This window comes from Malaya genurostris, chromosome 3 (assembly GCF_030247185.1).
Source record: "Malaya genurostris strain Urasoe2022 chromosome 3, Malgen_1.1, whole genome shotgun sequence".
NCBI lineage: Eukaryota > Metazoa > Arthropoda > Insecta > Diptera > Culicidae > Malaya > Malaya genurostris.
In genome coordinates, this window is record NC_080572.1 from 122,517,071 (window position 1) to 122,538,617 (window position 21,547).

The 21,547-nt window shown below is 35.4% G+C and overlaps 1 protein-coding gene across 4 annotated transcripts in view; it reads left to right on the forward strand.

Annotated features, from left to right (window-relative positions):
- The window catches only part of LOC131439017 (optomotor-blind protein), a 277,035-nt gene that overhangs the window by 235,313 nt on the left and 20,175 nt on the right, over nt 1-21,547 (forward strand). For all 4 annotated transcript variants that reach the window (XM_058609495.1, XM_058609497.1, XM_058609498.1 and 1 more), the window contains 2 exons: nt 242-388; nt 474-550. In XM_058609495.1, coding sequence (XP_058465478.1) covers nt 242-388; nt 474-550 — 224 coding nt within the window. The remainder of the gene's footprint in view (nt 1-241; nt 389-473; nt 551-21,547) is intronic.

A 21,547-nucleotide genomic window follows, 5' to 3' on the forward strand; every position in this document is an offset into this window, starting at 1 on the left:
ATCGTAATGACATTCAAGGCCTCCCACCGCTACACCAAGTGAACTTCAAAGTTTTCAACAACCTGGGAGGGCGTAATACGGTGACAGGCCTTTTAATTAACTGATCGGGAAAGTAAAAATAACGACTTTATTTGTCGGTTGCCTTTAAACAACGCTATCTAAATTGATTTATCAAAATTAATGATCGAAAATAATAAAAGGTTCCATTAGGACTAAAAATTTTTTATCTTTAATCTTCCAGACAATCCTCAACTCAATGCACAAGTACCAGCCCAGATTTCATTTAGTCCGAGCGAACGATATCCTGAAGCTACCGTACTCAACGTTTCGAACCTACGTGTTCAAGGAGACCGAGTTTATAGCCGTAACTGCATATCAAAACGAAAAAGTAAGTGGTCATGAACAGCTAATTCCTTTCGATTCGATTGACAGTTTTATATTCTACCTTTCTTCCTACTTTTTTCTAATTCCAGATAACACAATTGAAAATAGATAATAATCCTTTTGCGAAAGGGTTTCGTGATACTGGCGCTGGTAAACGGGAAAAGAAGTAAGTATCCTCGTCGTGACATTCGTTCGATTACCCTGCCTTCATTCGCAATTCTGCTCTGGGGGACTAATTTGATGCAAAATGATTCATGATTGTTGCACTCTCCTTGTCATGAATGTCATTTCAAATGTCACACCGTAAAGACAGTCTGTCGCATCCGTAAAAATATATTGCTTGTTTACGAACAATCATTCATCGGGCAATTGAATAAAAACCATCAATGTTTTTTACGGGAAATGATTGGCATATTAATGGTTTCTAATCATTATTTTATACACGAACTCTAAATTCTACTTCTACTCTACTTCAATTAACTTGTTGTTATTCATTTTTTAGCCCATTCAATAAACATAAGAGAAAGTAGTATAAAACGTTCCTCCTAACTAAAAGGCTCTTTTTCCATTATCATTAAGACTAACTTTTCGTAGGATTTTTCTTCTATGGAAGTCTGCTGCAAAATATGAATAAATTGAAAATAGGCAGCTTTTTTATTTAAGATTTTAAGTCCAGCATTTTATCCAAGAGAGAGATCACTTTAAAAATGCACATTAAATTTATTACCAATTCGCAAAAATGACAATAAATTTCCGTTTTCACGTTAACTTTCATTGGGAAAAAAGTAAATGTGAGATTAATTTAAAGTCAATACGATACACGCACAGATAAAAGTGAACTGTAAATGGTACACGTAACTAAAAGAAAACCGTAATTCAAAGTTCATATCATTCAATTTGGTTGATATATTAAATATATCAGAAGTAATCTACTTCTTGATTTTACCCGTATAAAATGTCTAACTCGGGGTTCTGTATTCGGGGTTCAAACATGCAAAGAAACAAAGCCATATCATTGATATATGAGTTTTTATTTTTTTCATAGCAGTCACACATGCAAAGAAACAAAGCCATATAATTGATATATGAGTTTTTATTTTTTTCATAGCAGTCACTCTATGGACATGATGTCCAACTAACGATTCAGCAGAATGATTCGTTTTAAAAGATTCCATAGATTTATAACAATTATTACAACAATATGTAATATTGAGAGGATTGAAAATGCTGGTTCTCAATCGCTAATAATTTCTGATGCAAGTAATATTCCTTTCTCTACTTTTTTACTAGTTTCACATTTTAAGGGGCAAAAAGCATCATTGCTCTGGGGCATAATGTCTTTTTTTGTGGGACATACCATTGATTTGTTGTAAGACATTTTATACGGCTACTGGGGCATTATGCTTAAGGCAAATAAAAAACCTGTTTTAATCCACCTAGTGGTGTAATGATGCCTTTCTCATATCAATCAAACTATCATATATAATACTGTGGTATTCTTCAAAATATTTTTCTTCGAATCTTAAAAGAATAATCGAAATTGATTTGTTTGACCGTCAACTGATAAAAAATGTCAATTGGAAAAGATTTGAGGTCGATTTAGAAAACTTTTTACGGTTTGTCGCTCTTTTCAGTGATGGTGTACAATTTTTAACACACTTTACCCTATATTTCCGGATCCGGAAGTCGGATCCGCATGAAATTCAGGAATAACGTATGGGACCACAGGACCTTTCATTTGAACCTAAGTTTGTGAAAATCGGTCGCGCCATCTATGAGAAAAGTTAAAACACATTTTTTCTTTTTTTTGCACATTTTACCCCATAACTCTCGAACCGGAAGTCGGATCCAAATAATATTCAGGAATTTTGTATGGAACCTCAAGACCTTTCATTTGAATCTAAGTTTGTGAAAATCGATTCAGCCATCTCTGAGAAAAGTTAGTGCACTTATTTTCACAATTTTTTGCACATTTTACCCCATAAATCTCGAACTGGAAGTCGGATCCAAATAATATTCAGGAATTTTGTATGGGACCACAAGACCTTTCATTTGAATCTAAGTTTGTGAAAATCGGTTCAGCCATCTCCGAGCAAAGTTAGTGCAAAAAAACGTTACATACACACATACGCACATACACACACACACACACATACACACACACATACACACACACAGACATTTTGCGTACTCGACGAACTGAATCGAATGGTATATGACACTCGGCCCTCCGGGCCTCGGTTCAAAAGTCGGTTTTCACAGTGATTGCATAACCTTTCTATATGAGAAAGGCAAAACTGAAAATGTGATCAGTTTTTAAAAATGTGTTCTTATCAATCGATTTCCATCACTTCTAACAGAATCATTCAAAATTATGATTCTCAGCCGTACTGCAATGAAATAACTACAAGGGGAAGCATAGAAAGAAAAAATTCCTACCCGTGTAGAATCCGGTAGGAAAAAATCTTAACCAAGAATAGATCTTCTTGATTTCTGCTTGAATGTCGTAAAAGATTTATTTATATTTATTTAAATAGTAGTAATATAGTAGAACAATTAGGACTCGCATGAAACCTGTTGACTTTTGTTTGATATTTTAAAATGGTTTGATGTAATCTATAGAATACTATAATAATCAACTATTTTGTCACTATAATGAATCAACTATTTTGTCTAAATCCTATTCACTATTTTCAGTCTTTTATACTATAGAAAACTTCAGAGAAGTTTTTATTCTTCCCGCGATAGCGTTTGAAATTTTCCTTCGTCTCCAGTATTGTTGAAACGTTCACTCGGGAAGTCCATGAATTTTGTGGTACATCCGAGCATCTTGAAACCAAAACATACTAAGTCACGCGCGAATACTGACTCCCTGCTCCCGTTGTGAAATTTATACTAACAATTATCCTTCTCCCGTGACACTTTTGAAGTACGTAGTATATGCACGTTGGCCTAACATCCCTTCCTATTCCTTACTAGAAGATTTACATTGAAAGATAATTCACCAATCCCAGGTCTGAACCATCTAAAAAATTCTCTGTATAATTTCAGCTCTTCAGTGTTTGAAAATATCTCAATATTTCCTTAAGGGGGAATTTTATAACACTGAGTGTATTGATTAATTGATGGAAAAGTGATGTGATTAATGAAAAAGTAATTCGTTAAACGACCTAATTTGGCACGAACGATTAAAATCTATGGTAAACTTACCCAGCCAAATGACGAAAAATGACATGCTTCCAAACGCAAAAATAACATGAATCTTGCACGTCGGTGTTGAACAGTCGTTCGCACCGCACGCGTATAGCTCTTGGCTCCTGGAATTTTTTTCTGGCTACCTAGAGTTTCATTGATTCAAGGCTTCAGTCATTTTCAAGGCTACCTGAATCACTAACTAAGTGACTAAGTGATACAAAGAGTGATATTAGAGTGACTAAGTGATACAAAGAGTGATATTAGAGTGACTAAGAAATTAATCAGCCTTTTTTAAGGCTAGCTAGGAGTCTAATCGAAGACTAATTTAGCCTAGTTAATTTAATTTAAAATTTCATTAATTTCAAAAATGCCTGCGTCCAACCGGAAAGGCAACAAGCCTAAGGCTAAAAATAATTCAATACGGAATAAATCACAATCCGTTATTCAACATTTTTCTAATAACATTCAAGATCTTATAGAATCTGAATGTAAAAATAAAAGACAACGGACGGATTTCCCTTCCGTTGATCCTATGCCGTCTAACAATATTTACGAGATTCTTCCTGAATCCGATTGTAGCGACATAGAAGAAAATTCTTCAAAAATTCCCAAAATGGACGCTTGTCGTTCTGGGAAGAAACAACAATCTATGCCACCAGTGACGGTGATGATTTCCGACTTCAAAGCATTCCGTACTGAGCTTTCTACTTTTCTCCCGGAAGTAAAAGTCTCATTTCAAATCGGACGAAGAGGAGAATGTCGAGTCTTGGTGGATGGATTGGAAGATTACGAACGTCTTATTCGATATTTGTCCGAGAAACTTCATAAATTTTATTCATATGATATAAAATCAGACAGACCCTTCAAGGCTGTCTTGAAAGGATTATCAAATGATCAAAGTATTGATGAAATTAAAAATGAATTAAAAGAATTGCTTGGTTTTGCCCCTTCCCAAGTAATACTTATGAAAAAAAGAGCGAATGGTACTTCTAAACCACGCTCTGGAATTTCCCATGAACTTTACCTAATACACTTCAATCGAAGTGATGTAAACAATTTGAAAACTTTAGAAAAAGTACGTTTCATTTCCCACATTAAAATTCATTGGGAACATTATAAACGGCATAATCGTATTGCAAACTTAACGCAATGTCGTCGTTGCCAAGGCTTCGGTCATGGAACCAAAAATTGTCATATGGATATACGGTGTTTGAATTGTGGTCAATCGCATTCGAAAGACGTTTGTCCAATGAGTGAAACCACTGATACATTTTCATGTTCAAATTGCAATGGAAATCATAAATCGAATTATTTGAAATGTCCTGACAGGGAAAAAATTTTAAACGCTCGTTCGCTTAGACAACAAGTCAAATCAACGACCTTAAATTTACAGAACATACCTGAAAATCAAAAAACCGTTACAAATGCCACGCCTAATTTTTCTAAGGCACTGATTTCTTCGAAACAAAAAACAGGTACGCCTGCCAATTCGTCTTCTAACGAAAACAATTTATTGACAGGTAGATCGACCTCGTCATCATCTTCTTCTAATGTCAGTTATGCTGGTATATTAGGTAGAAATCTATCACCTATTTCTTCTAATGTAAATAATCAAAACACAGGACCGCCTTGCAGTTCTTCTTTTAACGAAAACAATTTATTAATAGGTAGACTGGCCAAATCATCTTCTTCTAATGGCAGTCTACCTACAAATATTCCTTCAATGCCATTCGCTTCTTTAAATGAAGTCGATTTAGGCGATATAACTGAAAATAAAATGATCTACCTACAAGATCAACTTTTTCAAATGATCATCCAAATGAATTCGACTTCATCACTTTTTGAAGCATTTCAAATCGGATGGAAATTTGCAAATAATATTATAATGAATTTAAAATTTAACAGTGATGTTAAATAATTATTTGAATATTTTAAATTGGAACGCTCGATCTTTGAAACCGAGTGAAGATGAATTTTATAATTTTCTCAAAGTTCACAAAATTCATATTGCCATTGTGACAGAAACTTTTCTTAAACCAAATGTAAAATTGAAAAGTAATCCACATTATGTGGTTCATCGATTTGACAGGTTTACTGGAATGGGTGGTGGAGTTGCCATTTTTGTCCAACGGCAAATTAAACATCGAATTTTACCTTCTTTCAATACTAAAGTTATTGAAAGCTTGGGAATCGAAGTTGAAACCATTCATGGAATTTATTTCATCGCTGGAGCATATTTGCCATTCCAATGCACCGGCGAACAATTAAATTTCTTTAAAGGCGATTTGCAAAAACTTACAAGATATCGATCGAAATTTTTCGTAATAGGGGACTTAAATGCTAAGCATGTCCAGTGGAATTGTAGGCAAAATAACAGTAATGGTAAAATACTTCATAATCAACTCTCAGCTGGTTACTTCACAGTTCTTCATCCCAGTAATCCTACTTGTTTCTCTTCCGTGAAAAACCCGTCTACAATTGATCTGGTTCTAACAGATCAAAGTCACATTTGTAGTGAACCGATTACACATGCTGACTTTGACTCAGATCATCTTCCTGTAACATTCAGACTTTCCAACGAAGCTATAATTAATCCAATTAGTTCTATTTTCAACTATCATAGAGCTAATTGGTTGGATTACAGATCTCACATTGAAAATCATGTGGATCATGAAACTATTTTAGAAAATTCTGCGGACATCGACACAGCAATTGATAATTTGAATCATTATATTATCGAAGCTAGAAATCTTTCAGTTCCCAAAGCTCAAACTAAATTAAATTCTCCTATCATCGATGACAATCTTCAACTGCTCATTCGGTTGAAGAATGTTCGTCGACGACAATATCAACGTTCTCGTGATCCTGCTATGAAAAACATAGTTAAGGATTTACAAAAAGAAATTAAACATAGATTTACTCTTTTGCGAAATGAAAATTTCGCTAAAGAAGTTGAACAAATTAAACCATATTCTAAACCTTTCTGGAAACTTTCCAAGGTTCTTAAGAAACCTCAGAAACCAATTCCTGCTCTCAAGGAAGGAAATCAAATACTTCTTACAAATGGTGAAAAAGCTCAAAAACTAGCTCAGCAGTTCGAGAGTGTCCACAATTTTAATTTAAACGTTGTGAGTCCTATTGAAAATGAAGTCTCACTGAAATATGATCATATTTCAACCCAAGTGTTATCACACGATGACATTATTGAGACGAATTTTGATGAAATTAAATCAATTATTAGGAAACTCAAAAACATGAAGGCTCCTGGTAATGATGGAATTTTTAATATTCTTATTAAAAATCTTCCCGATGTTGCCTTGAGACTCCTGGTTAAAATTTTCAACAAGTGTTTTTCATTAGCTTACTTCCCAAAAAGATGGAAAAACGCTAAAGTAATTCCTATCCTAAAACCTGATAAAAAACCCAGCAGAAACATCAAGTTATCGCCCAATTAGCTTACTTTCTTCTATCAGTAAACTTTTTGAAAAAATTATCTTGTTGAGAATGATGTCTCATATAAATGAGAATTCAATTTTTTTACCAGAGCAGTTTGGATTTCGTCATGAACATTCAACTACTCATCAACTTGTCAGAGTAACGAACATGATAAAAGCAAATAAATCTTCTGGGTTATCCACTGGAGTTGCTCTTCTAGACATAGAAAAAGCATTCGACAGTGTTTGGCACAAAGGTTTAATAGCAAAAATGTCTGATTTCCAGTTTCCTATTTATTTGATCAAAATGATTCAAAATTATTTAACTGATCGTACTCTTCAGGTTAGCTATCAGAATTGTAAATCTGAATTGCTACCCGTACGAGCCGGTGTTCCGCAGGGTTCGAGTGTAGCTCCAATCTTGTATAATATTTTCACTTCTGATCTTCCAAATCTACCCGTTGGTTGTCAGAAATCGTTATTCTGTGACGACACAAGTCTGTTAGCCACAGGTAGAAATCTAAGAGTGATCTGCAGTCGCCTACAAAGAAGTTTAAATATTTTCAGTGATTATCTGTCAAAATGGAAAATTAAACCAAATGCAGCAAAAACGCAATTAATTATCTTTCCTCACAAGCCAAGAGCTTCGTTTCTTAAACCAAACAATAATCACATTCTCAAATTGAATGGCTTGGAATTGACATGGTCTGATCAAGCTAAATACTTAGGTTTAACGTATGACAAAAAACTCACTTTCAAGGATCACATTGAAGGAATCCAGGCAAAGTGTAATAAATATATTAAATGTTTATATCCTCTTATAAACAGAAATTCTAAGCTCTGTCTAAAAAACAAATTGTTAATTTATAAACAAATTTTCAGACCAGCCATGCTTTATGCGGTACCAATTTGGTCAAGCTGTTGTTCCACCAGGAAGAAAACGCTTCAAAGGATTCAGAATAAAATTCTGAAAATGATTCTGAAGCGTCCTCCCTGGTTTAGTACAAATGAGTTACACAGACTCACAAATATAGACCATTAGATGTAATGTCACATAATATTATAAGCAAATTCCGACAAAAATCGATGCAATCTTCAATTGAATCGATTCGCTCTCTGTATTAGTTAGTAAGTTAGTATATAAGTTCCTTTTCCCCATTACACAATACAAGTAGGTTTAGAATTTTCCCTACACAAAAATCTCAGAATTGCGGAAGCAAATGATGTCTTCATGGTAATAACCAAATCATATATATATAACAGGGCTGAAAAGTCACCACTTGTGGCTGAACACCCAATTTAAATCTTAATAATTTACTTTTAACTCATATTCCAATAAATAGTTATTAAAAAAAAAAAAAAAAAACATGAATCTTGCGTCAAATTAACGTCGTGTATAATTTTTGATGCTCCAATACCTTGGTCGCAGAGGGCGTAAATTCACGCGATTTGTCAAAGTGCCTGTAATTATCTTGATTCTTTTACACAAGAATAATTGTGATAATCCAGCAAGGAAAATTAGAATTAGGTAGCATTAACTTTACCTTATCCAGTATTCAGTTAAAAATTTGTGATCTTATTCTAAGACTCACGACTGTTCATGTTTGAGTAGAAGAATTTCGCTAACCTACACACTACGAAAAAATCATATAACTTTGCATCTCAATAGATGCAGTTAAAATAAGCGTCGCAATTTACATTAATTTACATTCAAAAACATGTAAAAATTAATTACAGCGTATTTAGTATTTTTTTATGACCCAAGAAATTTACGTCATGCATAGTTTTCATTATTTCTAAGAGTTTTCACACTACGGAAAAATCAAGTAAATAGATAGATGCACATAAAACGGGCAATTTACTTAAATTTACATTTGAGAGCAATGAATTATATTATTTGCTTCCCAGCTAGCAGAGCAAAGATAAGTCAGGATACACAGATAAAAATATTTTCATTTATTTTCATGCACATATTTGGAGCAGCAATTTGATTGTAAAGTTACATCACGGTTATTTTTATTTTTCAATATACTAAGCGAATACTTACACAGATAAAAATATTATATCAATTTTCATGCCCATATGTGGAGCAGGCAAATGAATGGAAAGTTACTTTGCTCATTGTAAAATCAATCCAATTTAATTTTACACCAATTATGGTTTTTTTTTAAATCAGATTTTTGATTCAATTAATATCTATTTCATAGTACTATTGATTTACATGTCGTGTAAATTTAATTGTTTTTTTTTATGTGGAACACATTTTTGTTTTCTATATAGGGGTGCAAATTAGAAACACAAGAAAAATACTCGAAAAAATGTTTTGAACAATTACAGCTCAGTCAATTTTGTATCAATTATTAATATTATGCCACCATTTAATTGTAAATATTTCTACGTATTGATTTGAATATTCATAGCCATATATTTTTAATTGTATATCATTGAAATGCTACCAGTGACCTATTTGGTCTGCAAAAAATCTTCGGCATACCGGATTTCCCTGCCATAGTCGACGGTTTAAAGGAGTAAGCGATATATCAATGGGAAAGCATCGCTCTGATTGGTCAATCGATGCAAAAGCGAAGCTGTTGGAAGCACGCGAAGCTATGAATATAAGCAAAATTATAGCTAACGTTTCAGTCCTACGTATAGCATGCCAAACGTAGGTTGTTGCTAGACAGCAAGACAAAAAGTGCCATAAAACGATTTGAAGCTTTAATTGGTATGCTCTGATCTTGTGTCATGCGAGTTCGGATGAAATTCCATGTTATGTCGTTTTCGCCTGAGACATTTGCATAATTCCTAATTTATATAAGATGAACTCGCAGAATGGTAGTAATGGTAGAGAAACGCTATAAAAATAACTGCTTGCATACAAAACTTGAACACAAGCTTGGCGAAGAGAAGCTTAAATATCAATATCCGTATAGCAAGCATGTACAAACATATAATTGCATACATTTGGGCTATTGATGTAATTTCGGCGGCTATAAAACACATACAAATCACGACAAATAGAGTCTATATTCTGTGTTCGCGTGTTCGGTGTTGGTTCCCAATAAAGATCAATATAAGCCGACTTTCGTGCATTTGCGGATTCAAAAGTGTGACGATTAATTGAAAATGTCGATCATTAGAAATTTTGGTTGCCTTGTTCCACATCAATGGCTCGAACAACTCCATGGGGCTGATCCTTGTATTTTTTTCTATGTAAGTCTACGGTCTTATTTATTAAAAAATCAATGTATTCCAATCTAGTTTCTCATCGACGTTGGTTTTTAATCATGTTTCCGATTCTACTACTTCGAATAAGTATCGAGTTACATATCGTGTAAATTTAATTATTTTTTTGTCTTCTTTATTCCGATGCGGAACTTGACCTGTTTTAACAGACTCCAAAGCCGACTCATAAGTGAACAGAATTATTTCCTGGCCAGTGCTATGATCCTACGTACACTATGAATTCTACCAAGTCAGGACTAGAACATACGACATCTGGTTTGTTGTACCAGCGCCAACTTGAGCTACTCCACAGCTGATTCAGCTCAATCGAAACAAATATAAAATTGGTTTTTACATGGTTAGAGATGTAATATTCTGTCATCACCTACAAAATTACAGTATGCATGAATTTAGGTCATTTTTACTTATACTATGTTCACACTGGCCGAAAATAACATGTTTTAACGATAGTAATATAAAGTTAGAACCGCACTGTTCACACTATGAAAAATGGTTGTACCTATCTGCGTTGCCAGGTCATTTCTCCAAAAATATGTATTCGGCGCAAAAATCTATCTGTATCATATGGGTATCAATATCTCTTCTACATAAGTAGTAGAAAAGGTGAGCGAAAAAAAAGGTCCCACGACAACCTTTCCTCATGTCTATTCAAGCTAAAAACCAAAATCGGTACTTATCTGTGTGATCCGTGAATTATCGGTATTTTGGGAGAACATATCTGTATTGTGGTATAAAGGTCAAAAATCTGTATAAATACCGAGAAATGGTACTAGTTTTCAGTTTTGTTTTATTATGATTACATGGCTACTTTGATGGAAAACTGCTGTTGTTGACATAGTCGAAAAGTGAAGGAAAAAGCTAGCAGGGTTGTGCTTTACTGACAATTATATCGTGTTATTTCGGGAAAACATGTTTTAATGTGACATTTCTGAATATGAAATAACGCAAAAGTAAAACATGTTATTTGGCTTAAAACATGAAATCAGAGTTAAAACATGTTTTAACCCATAGTGTGAACATAGTATTAGACTGTAGTATCCATAAACTGACTCCAACCATTTGATCCATGATTGATTGAGTAGACCAGAAGCTCCAAGGAGCAACACTGCAATTACTACCCTACACTTGGAATTACTACCCTACACTTTACATTTACACTACGCTCGAACCAAAAATTAACCTGAACCGTCAAAAAGTAATACTCTTCTCACGCACTTGCCAAACAAATAATTATTACCTACGCGTCCGATGCTCCTATTTCGCGCCCAACACAATGTTCCAGACGTCTCTGAAAGTAAGAGAACAATAAAAGTAACAACAAAAAAACTGTTGAATGTCCCATCCGTTCATTCATCTGCTGACGAATGCGCACCCCTGAACATTTGCGGTGAGCCACTTCTGGTGGCTTGCATTGCACCCGGTTAACCCGACGGGCATTCCGCTTTCTGCCCGAACATCGATTGGACAAACAATGGCACTACAAACGGTTCGGAACATACAGTTATGGTTAGATTCTCCTGAGTAAATGCATATACAGACACGCATTCCGGGCGGAAGTCGAAGAAATTGTTCCGGAGACAGCAGAAGCGCAAAAAAATTGCTGATGCTCTTCCTAAAGTCCCGAGGCGTTCATGATTGTGATAGCTCTGATTCCGGACGACAGTTGGCATCTGGTAGCCCCCTTCTCTTTCCGGAACACAGTCGATGGAGGCTGATGGTCTGCCAGAGTGGCATAGCCAAACAGAAAAAAATGTCAACCGGGCGGAATTTTCATTGCAACTCAGGCGTTGCATAATTTATCGCTCTATTGTCTATTTATAAGCGGCCGAGTCTGCCCGGGCGACGAATTGCCCCCGAGGTCGTCCTATTTGTCACCCTCGACGTCAGCACTTGATGTTAAACTCGTCCAGCATATTTGGCCGCTTGGAGATGGATCTTCGGCGACCGGTCGGCTGTGGTGACACGGTGAGCACTGAATGCACTGATGAGGGAATTAATTCAATTGATGTTTTGTGTAATTCAATTTAATTTGTCGCAGGAAGGCAACAATTTGGTGTATCGGCGGGTTAGTGCGCCTACTTTGAATACTTTGAATACTGCAGGGGTTCGCCTTCTGTGGTTTGACTTCTTCCATCGATCATGACCGGTAAACCTTCTACCGAGAGGGGTTAATTATGCATATCGGAGAAAACAGACGATTGCATGCGGTTTTCTTGTTCACTTCCTCGCAGTACATTGTTACGGCGGGCAAACTTAATTACACGAATTGCGACATATGCAGACCAGTCGTTAGCGATCAAAAGGGTTGCGGTTGGGTGCACTCTCTTGTCGGTTACAGTCGTTGAAGAAAAACCGTATATTATTCATAGATGTAAATGCCATTTATCTACTTTCACGGCAATAGTTAGATGATTTTTCCTAAATATCGTTCATCTCACAACTTTTGAATTGTTTACCCGAGTACTTATTTATCATTGCGTTTTCTCATGACTTCACTATCCAATTCATGTGATGCAGTTCTAATTACCAACGCAATTTATTGATTTACAAACTTTCTAAATTGGGTTGGATTTCTATGTATAAATGTTTAAATTTCTATTTTCGTATAGTTCATGTCAATGAAATTAAAAATGCTCATCGCCTGAAAATTGTTGCTAAAATGAAGCAATAGTATTTGTATTTTCTTGAAAGTTCATCTCTAGCATTTGGTTCATCTTGAATTCCATCTCCCTGGCAAACGACTCAAGTAGTTAAAGCCAGGGGTAATTGAATACATTTTTAATAGCTGATAATTATTCCATCTCGGAAATTACAAAATATCGTTGCATTTCTATACGATTTGTGAGTTTAGTGTTAAAATTATAAAAGCATGGTATTACATTCCTGTAGTGGAATTTGACCTTCTGTTTCAACAGACTTCGCAGCCGATTCAAAGTGTACAGAACCATTGCATGGCTAGTGCTACTACTCTACTGACACTACGAATCCTTCCAGGTTGGGGCTCAAACATACGACAACTGGTTTGTAAAACCATAAGCATCAACATTATAAACAGGTACATAAAAACGAATCACTTTATTCATGAAGTATTTCGAAAAAAATCAACCCTAACTTCAATTTATAGTCTCCCGAATGAATATTGTATAATATCTATTCGGGACACTCAAATATTTATTGAAATAGCGAGAATAACTAAATATTTGGATAAAATAATTGACACAATTTTTGCCTTCATGGATACTGGTAGCTATTGGGAACGTGTCTTTGACAAATGGCAAATGACACCACATTGAAACGTTTTATTGCTTGTTTATCATTAGCTAAGCTGCCAGCAAATAAAAAAACATTATTCGATTAGTAGATCCTAATTTTAACTAATCAAATTCAGAAAAACAACTAATATTTTTATTGTTTTGCGGTCGCAGACATTTCAGTGTAGTAAGTTAAAATGTTTGACTAAAAACAAAAACATTTTATATTCGTTGCAGCAAAATTTGATCTGCCCCATGCTAAACATATGATGATTGAGTAATTTACCTAAAATAATACCTACCAATATACGTTGTCAGTTATAGTAAATTTAGTTTGGTTCGACCTCGAAAAAGAACGTGGAGGTACGTGGAGTTTTCGAGAAATGTTTTCTGAAGTTCCGCGTTCTCAAAAAAAATCTTTTTTCAACAGCCAATACTTAAAAATTTAATAAAAATACAAAAATTCGTAAAAAACATGAAATGTGCGTCTTTTCCTTGGCTTCAAATAAGCGATCCTAAAAAACAACGTTATTGTTTATTTAATGAAAAAAGTTAAAAAAATATATAAACAAATAAGAAATTTTCAAACTTGGGTCTAACTTTTTTTTCTATCCTTTTTTCATTAGTTGAAAAAGTAGCCTTAAGGGTATGATTCAAACCTAATAAAATTTTAGAGTGGAAGGATTAATACATTCAGAGCAGTGAAGTATTTTTTAACGTAATTTATTCCAACGTTGAACATTCTAAAAAGAAACTGCAGTATTTCCTAGATTATCTTTTTCCTTTGACTTCTGGTTTATAAAAGCTTAATACTTCAAAAGAGTCTTTTCATTTTTAATTCGTTGTCTCCGTGTGGCTCAACATAGCGATACGATTGTATTGACAAAAGGAACAAAACAAAAGTACTGTAACAAAGATGAAATATTTGATTTTAAGACCACTTAAAATGTATATTATAAAGGGATGTAAAATATAGCAGAAAATAAGTATGGAATTTAATAGCAAGCTATCGGGGTGACGTAGGCCCGATAATACCGAAGCTGTATTTCGGAAACCTTGTTCCACAATCATAGCGCCAATAACATCAAGATGCTGTTTCTTGTATATTTTAGCCAATAGTATCATTATTCATTACTACCTCGTATATTACATTATATTAACCGTTAGATAAATAAACTTTATTATTATAGCGTATTCTAAATAGCGATACATCTTAAGCTCCATTCTTGTTACAACATTATTAGCTTTACCACTAAAAATAAAGCAGTAATTCTCCGCTCAACATGGCAGACGTTCCCGCATTCTAGTCGCCCGAGGTATCAAACTTACCAAGCTTCGGTAGATAATTTAACCTCCCACCGCGAAATAATGCGCATACTCCAGAACAGAAACTAGTCGCAAACAGGAAAACATGTCCTATCGTACATTACTATCATCCCCAACGGCAGTTCAGTCCACACATCACGAAATTTCCGGGAACAGCATAGCCATCCTTCGTTGTAACCGGGAAAACCCATCGTCGGTTGCGTATCGGACACCTACGCATTTGGTTAGTACACGGAGCGAACAGAACGTAAAATCGAAAGGTAATCAACTATTACTACGGTCTCTTCAGTCTAAGTTCAGTTAGTAAGGGTACGCTTTCCGGCTGATTACTCTTGATAGTGCCGGCTCATTGAGAAGTTAGGTGAGGCCTCCGTACACGCTGATGCAAAATGGTAGGCGTGCTGCAGACCATTTGTCCGAAACGAAGGCGACGGGTTGACTATAGTTTGCACCGTGTGATAATACTGTAAATTATGAAAACATTTCCGAGGTTCCGATTCCTATAGGGAACGAAACGAACGGTGTACCGGGACTAAGCATGCTGAGAGATAACGAATGGGGATAGACTTGGTATCACAATTGTGTACGATTTCGATGCGGATGCAATGTTAGACGCAGTGAGACCATCATCCTGACGGTCCTAACAAAACTCACTTGTTTTTAGCTGCAGGTCCTTTCGCGGGAGCTCTGGTGGTTGCCGCTCTATGATTGTATGGTGAAAGTATTTGCAAATGTAGCCATAGTGTGGGTGTACCTGTTTAAAATTCAAACAAGTCCTGAACACAAAGTCCCAGCAATCCACCCACTTCACTGCAGCACCTATTTTATAATAGTGGTTTCCCACTTTTGGAGGTGCTACAACCGTTTTTCTGCTGTGGTTCCGCCGCTTTCGAGTTCCTGTTAGATGTATGTCTGATGGTCTCTAAATTATAGCCTCACACCCGGTAAAATTCGTTGTCCTATGGTGCACACACACACACACATAGCCACAATCACACGCGACTACATAACACAGGTGCATGTACCATAGAGTACGGAGATGGGTAGGTACTGAGCTGGAGAAATAGAAAGTGATATGTGAGTTTTCCACGTGTAGTACGCTACATCTATCTGGTTCTAACTGAAATGTGAAAAGTGTCCGTGTGTAAGCTCCGATAGAAAACCTGTGTGCAGCGGAGAGCTGCACGGAACTTTAACTTTGTTACTGGCAGCGCCGGTTACTGATGACGACACGGCGATGATGGGGTGTCAAGAGTCACATCTCCCTATCCGACTTGCTGTTTCGGGAACCACTTGGCGAGAATCTAAAATAAACCGTACCCGTGTAGTATGCAAATTGATGGCAAATTAAACCACACCCAATATATAAGCTTTTTACACATCATGATGATATCAGTTTCGAGTTCTCGAAACGGTACTGTTTGGTTCGTATACGGCACCCGCACAGTCCAGATCTGCTCGGTACGCTATCGCGTTCCGTGTTCTACGGCAGTCTTGTGCTTGTCTGAAAGTGGGTGTTTTCACGATTTTCTATGCTGATTTATGCTTTCAGCGGTGTGCATAGAGAATGTTTCCTTTTTTTCAATTCTACTTTGCATAATACTGGGAAGAGAGCCAACAGGATGGTGATGACGCCAGCTCCAGGATATCTACCAGGACCAACTGTTCCTCCAGGAATGGGTTGTTCCTAGTTAGTGTTTGGTTTTGCGACGTGGCTCATTCGCATAAATTTGCATGTTTGATCAAAACGAAGAAATGTTGCTCTTATGATCAATGATAATGGAACATTTTTTACGTTAACGTATCTGTGTAGGTGTTGATAAAATCGATAATTTGAAAAAAAAACTCATAAAAGAGACCACATGATAGGGCACCTGACTTCCTAAACAAGCGACCACGTGCTCTACTGCACTACTTACTGAAGTTAGTGAGAATTTTACAAATAGTTTCCTGCGCAAGTACTCACCACAGCACACGGCGATCTACACATACATCGCTAAGTACTTCCAAGTGGGCAGCCCCGTTGTTGAAAGACTTTTTTTACAACACTTGAATGCATTCCATGCATTCTCGCACGACTATGCACATTCTTCGTGTTGAAGGAGCAAATTCTCTTTCCATTCCTACGTACCCTTTTCAAGATGTATGCTCTAATCTTTCAAAGTCTACGAAAATGTTCCGGGTGCAATTCCATAGCAAATCATTCCAAAGAATTCAACCCCAATATTTGCAGTAGTTTTTCCCACAATCAACTTTTTCTTCGCAATTCTGATTATAAATTACACACTAGTTAAATTACGATTAGCCACCCTCGCGGAGGTAGAAAAAAACGGAAAGTGTACCAAGTGAAGATACGTTGTGATAAATTACTTCAGACAGGCTCTGTTAACGCCCACGCCACACCGCCCAGCGTACAACGGTAACAACGCTAGCACGAATTGCATATCCTGTGTACGAAATATTATACACTGTCCTATGGACTAAGATGGTTGAGGGTGTAAAAGTATTCAATTTTTGGCCTGTAATTTCCACATTATGTTCGGCTGTTGAACGTCTATTTATTCGTGTTCGTTTCTGAATGGTATGTGGGTTTCTATAAATATTTATTTCATTTTATGAATTCCTTTGGTGTGTTACAGAATGCAATTTTTCTACATTATCTTTGTGTTTCGGGAGGTAAATTGGTATGTCGGTGCTTGTTAAATTGGAAAATAGTAGATAAATCCTAAAAGATATTATGACAGTTTGCCAATTCTACCACGAATGAGAAATCGCTTTTTTGAAAAGCATGAAAGACAAGCATGTTTTCAATTCTTTTCAGAGGGAAGAACGTATCTGGAATAGGACTGCTATAAATACTTAACCAAGGAACGAACATTTAGATAATAATGACGTGAATTTAAAGACGTAGAGACACAATTTGCTAACTGAGTAATAAAATTAAACTTGAAAAAAATGTTGTTTAAATTCACTGTCACGTTTTAAATACTTCCATGTTAAATCAACACTTTTATCGCCAGTTCTTTTTTGGTGTTTAATCGTTCGTTCAGTGTGATTAAAAAATTAACTTAGCTTGGTAGTGTAATTGCGACTTTTTCAATTATTTTTATATAAGAAATAGATGAACGTTTATGAGTTTTTGAAAATTTCGTAACATTTTAACGAATTTTAAGTACGGAGCCGGAAGTTCGAATAGAGTAGAATTGAATAACAAATTGTGGGACCATAAACCTTTCATTTGAATTTACGTTTGTGTTCCGTTCCGATATTTTTGAATTCTGATGCTTCCGGAACCGGAAACTAGGGTCGGTATAAAAGAGTTTAGCGGAATTGAGTTTGTGTAGCCATTGACTAACAGACTTGAAAAATTAAAGAATCGATTGACCAATTTCTAAAAAATTACTCCTTTTCACAAAGTGATGTGTCTTATAACAACTAGTTTGAATCTTTTAGAGTAGATATTTGTTTTGAACATTTCTTACATTTCCTGCTTCGTCACTAGTACTACGGTTTGAAGTAGTCGCCCGGTATGTTTTAAACAAGGTGCGTCAGGACCGGATTATGTTCTGTGGCAGCCTATGGTCATGGTCATAAACCTTCTCCTAAGTTCATGAAAGTCGAATCAGGCGTCTCTGAGAAATATTTATAACATTAGCTGACCCATTTACTCATATTCAAACACACACTCATTGAGAAAAAATCAAAAATATTTGTTCATTTTCAATTGCGTGCCATTGTAGTAAACAAGGAAATTCTGCTAATTTGTATTTTGTAAGAAGAAAAAAACCAGATATTCAACAAATATAGGGGACATATTCGAAAAGTATGGGGCGTTTTGTAAAAAAATAGTTATAATCACATAATTTAAGTATTATTAGTTTCCACTCTACCTTTCTTAATAATCATCGTTTACTTCTGAACATCTTTCATATCGTTACACTAGCTTCTTTATCTTAACTTAACAATTGTGTAAGCTGAAGTGCATCAAGAATTAAGAAGTCAGGACACTAATCGTTAACCGGTAATCAGCCTTTCTCGTTTTGAAGAATATTTTTGTCCATATTTTGAAATATTGACTAATATACCTAGTCGTTAAAAAAGTAAACATAACACGAAGGGTTTCCATCAGGCAGTAGTGGGTGGGGCGTTACTGAACGGTTAAGTAACTAGAAGATTTCTACTTGCTTCAAGAAAAAGTAAGGATCTTATTAAAGCGCGAAAAAGTTAAGATCTTATTAATGTGCGAAGTTCATAACTGGCGAAAGGAACAATTATCGTGGACATTGTTTACTGTACGCACATATAGGCAAAATATCACTGAATCACAGCAACACCTGAAATAGCTGCATGATTGGTACACGTAAAGATATGAACAAGTTTAAACATGTCATGACTTGTCGATTTAGGAAATATTAGAGGACGTTGCTTTTGTTCAAAGTAGCTTCGTCGTATGCAACAGTCAGCATTCTGAATGCATCCGAGCACTTTAAATTCGACCGTCCCACGACAAAATGGCCTAACTGCAAATGACAGTTTCTCTTTGTTTACTTTTTCTTTCACGATTTACAGAACTGATTTTATATTTGACGCTTTACTCTTCGCAAAACTTTCAAGGTAAAACTACAAACTTTCGAGTTCTATTGGACACTTTAGAGAATTTGCAATAATGGCTCCGTAATAATCAAAACAGAAAGTAAACAAAGAGAGGCTCTCATCTGTAGTTAGGCCCTTTTGTCGTGGGACTATCGAACTGTTCTTCAAATACAATATAATACAAACTCTACAATCCATTTTTTGGAAAAGATGAAAATCGAAGACAAGGTAAAAACGTCCACGCGCAATAACTATAAAAAACTATCTGAACATTAAAAATGACCGGAATTGTTCACATAAGTACCGAGTACCAACATAATTTATGAGCCATGAGTGGACACATGAAATTCTTACGTCTCGCTACAATCGTTAGAGTCCCTGAAATGAGTACACACTAAAAAAAATTACATCTTTATAGATGCACATAAAAGGAGCGTCGCGATTCACTTACATTCACAATTCAAAGCATGTAAAGATAAGTCATATCAGTAACTTCACAGTTACTTTAGCTGAAACTTACATTGATACAGACGAAAAATTTATTTTTACATGTTAGTAGATGTAATATTGTGTCGTCACCGAAGAAATTACGGCATGCTTGAATTTACGTCAAGCGTAAATTTCATGTTTTCTAAGAGTGTAGTGTCAAATTTTATTTTCAACAAACGAAGCCTTTTGATCCTAACTTACAACACAAATTACGGTGGAACGCAGACTGTGAGCAATGTTCATTAGAAATTTTTGAATGTATTTTAGAATTTACATCAGAACCTTTTACTACACAGCAAAAAAATATGAAATCTACAGGTGACGCAAATCCACACATGACACAATTCATAAGAACGTAATCCGTGAAACAACTGAATTTTACAAGAATGATATAAATATACGTCTAACAAGCCCGCACATTTCAAGCAAACGTGTAAATTTACATGTTTTAACACTTCAAAATATGTCAGAATGCATTAACTATAAGTTAGATTTACTTTAAAACTGAGTCATTTTTGACGCTTATATATGTCGGTCACATAAGACGTAAATTTACACAATTTTTTAATGTGGAACACATTTTTGTTTTCTACATAGGGGTGCAAATTAGAAACTCAAGAAAAATACACGTAGAAATGTGGTCAGGTTTTGAACAATTACAGCTCAGTCAACCATTTGATTGTAAATATTTCTACGTATTGATTTGAATGTTCATAGCCATATATTTTTAATTGTATATCATTGAAATGTTGATTAATAGATACCAGTGTCCTATTTTGTCTGCAAAAAATCTTCGGCATACCGGATTTCCCTGCCATAGTCGACGGTTTTAAAGGAGTAAGCGACATATCAATGTAAAAGCATCGCTCTGATTGGTCAATCGATGCAAAAGCGAAGCTGTTGGGAGCACGCGAAGCTATAAATATAAGCAAAATTATAGCTAACGTTTCAGTCCTACGTGTAGCATGCCAGACGTAGGTTGTTGCTAGACAGCAAGACAAAAAGTGCCATAAAACGATTTGAAACTTTAATTGGTATGCTCTGATCTTGTGTCATGCGAGTTCGGATGAAATTCCATGTTATGTCGTCTTCGCCTGAGAAGTTTGAAACTACCCCAGGGTAAAGTTTGAGTGCTTAAGATTAATTCCTAATTTATATAAGATGAACTCGCAGAATGGTAGTAATGGTAGAGAAACGCTATAAAAATAACTGCTTGCATACAAAACTTGAACACAAGCTTGGATAAGAGAAGCTTAAATATCGATATCCGTATCGCAAGCATGCACTCTTAGAAAAAATGAAATTTACGCTTGACGTTAATTCAAGCATACCGTAATTTCTTCAGTGATGACACAATATTACATCTACTAACATGTAAAAATAAATTTTGCGTCTGTATCGATGTAGGCTTCAGCTAAATTAACTGTGAAGTTAATGATATGACTTATCTTTACATATTTTAAATTGTGAATGTAAGTGAATCGCGACGCTCCTTTTATGTGCAGTGTACAAACATATAATTGCATTGTAATTTCGTCGGCTATAAAACACATGCAAATCACGACAACTAGAGTCTATATTCTGGGTTCACGTGTTCGGTGTTGGTTCCCAAAAAAGATCAATATAAGC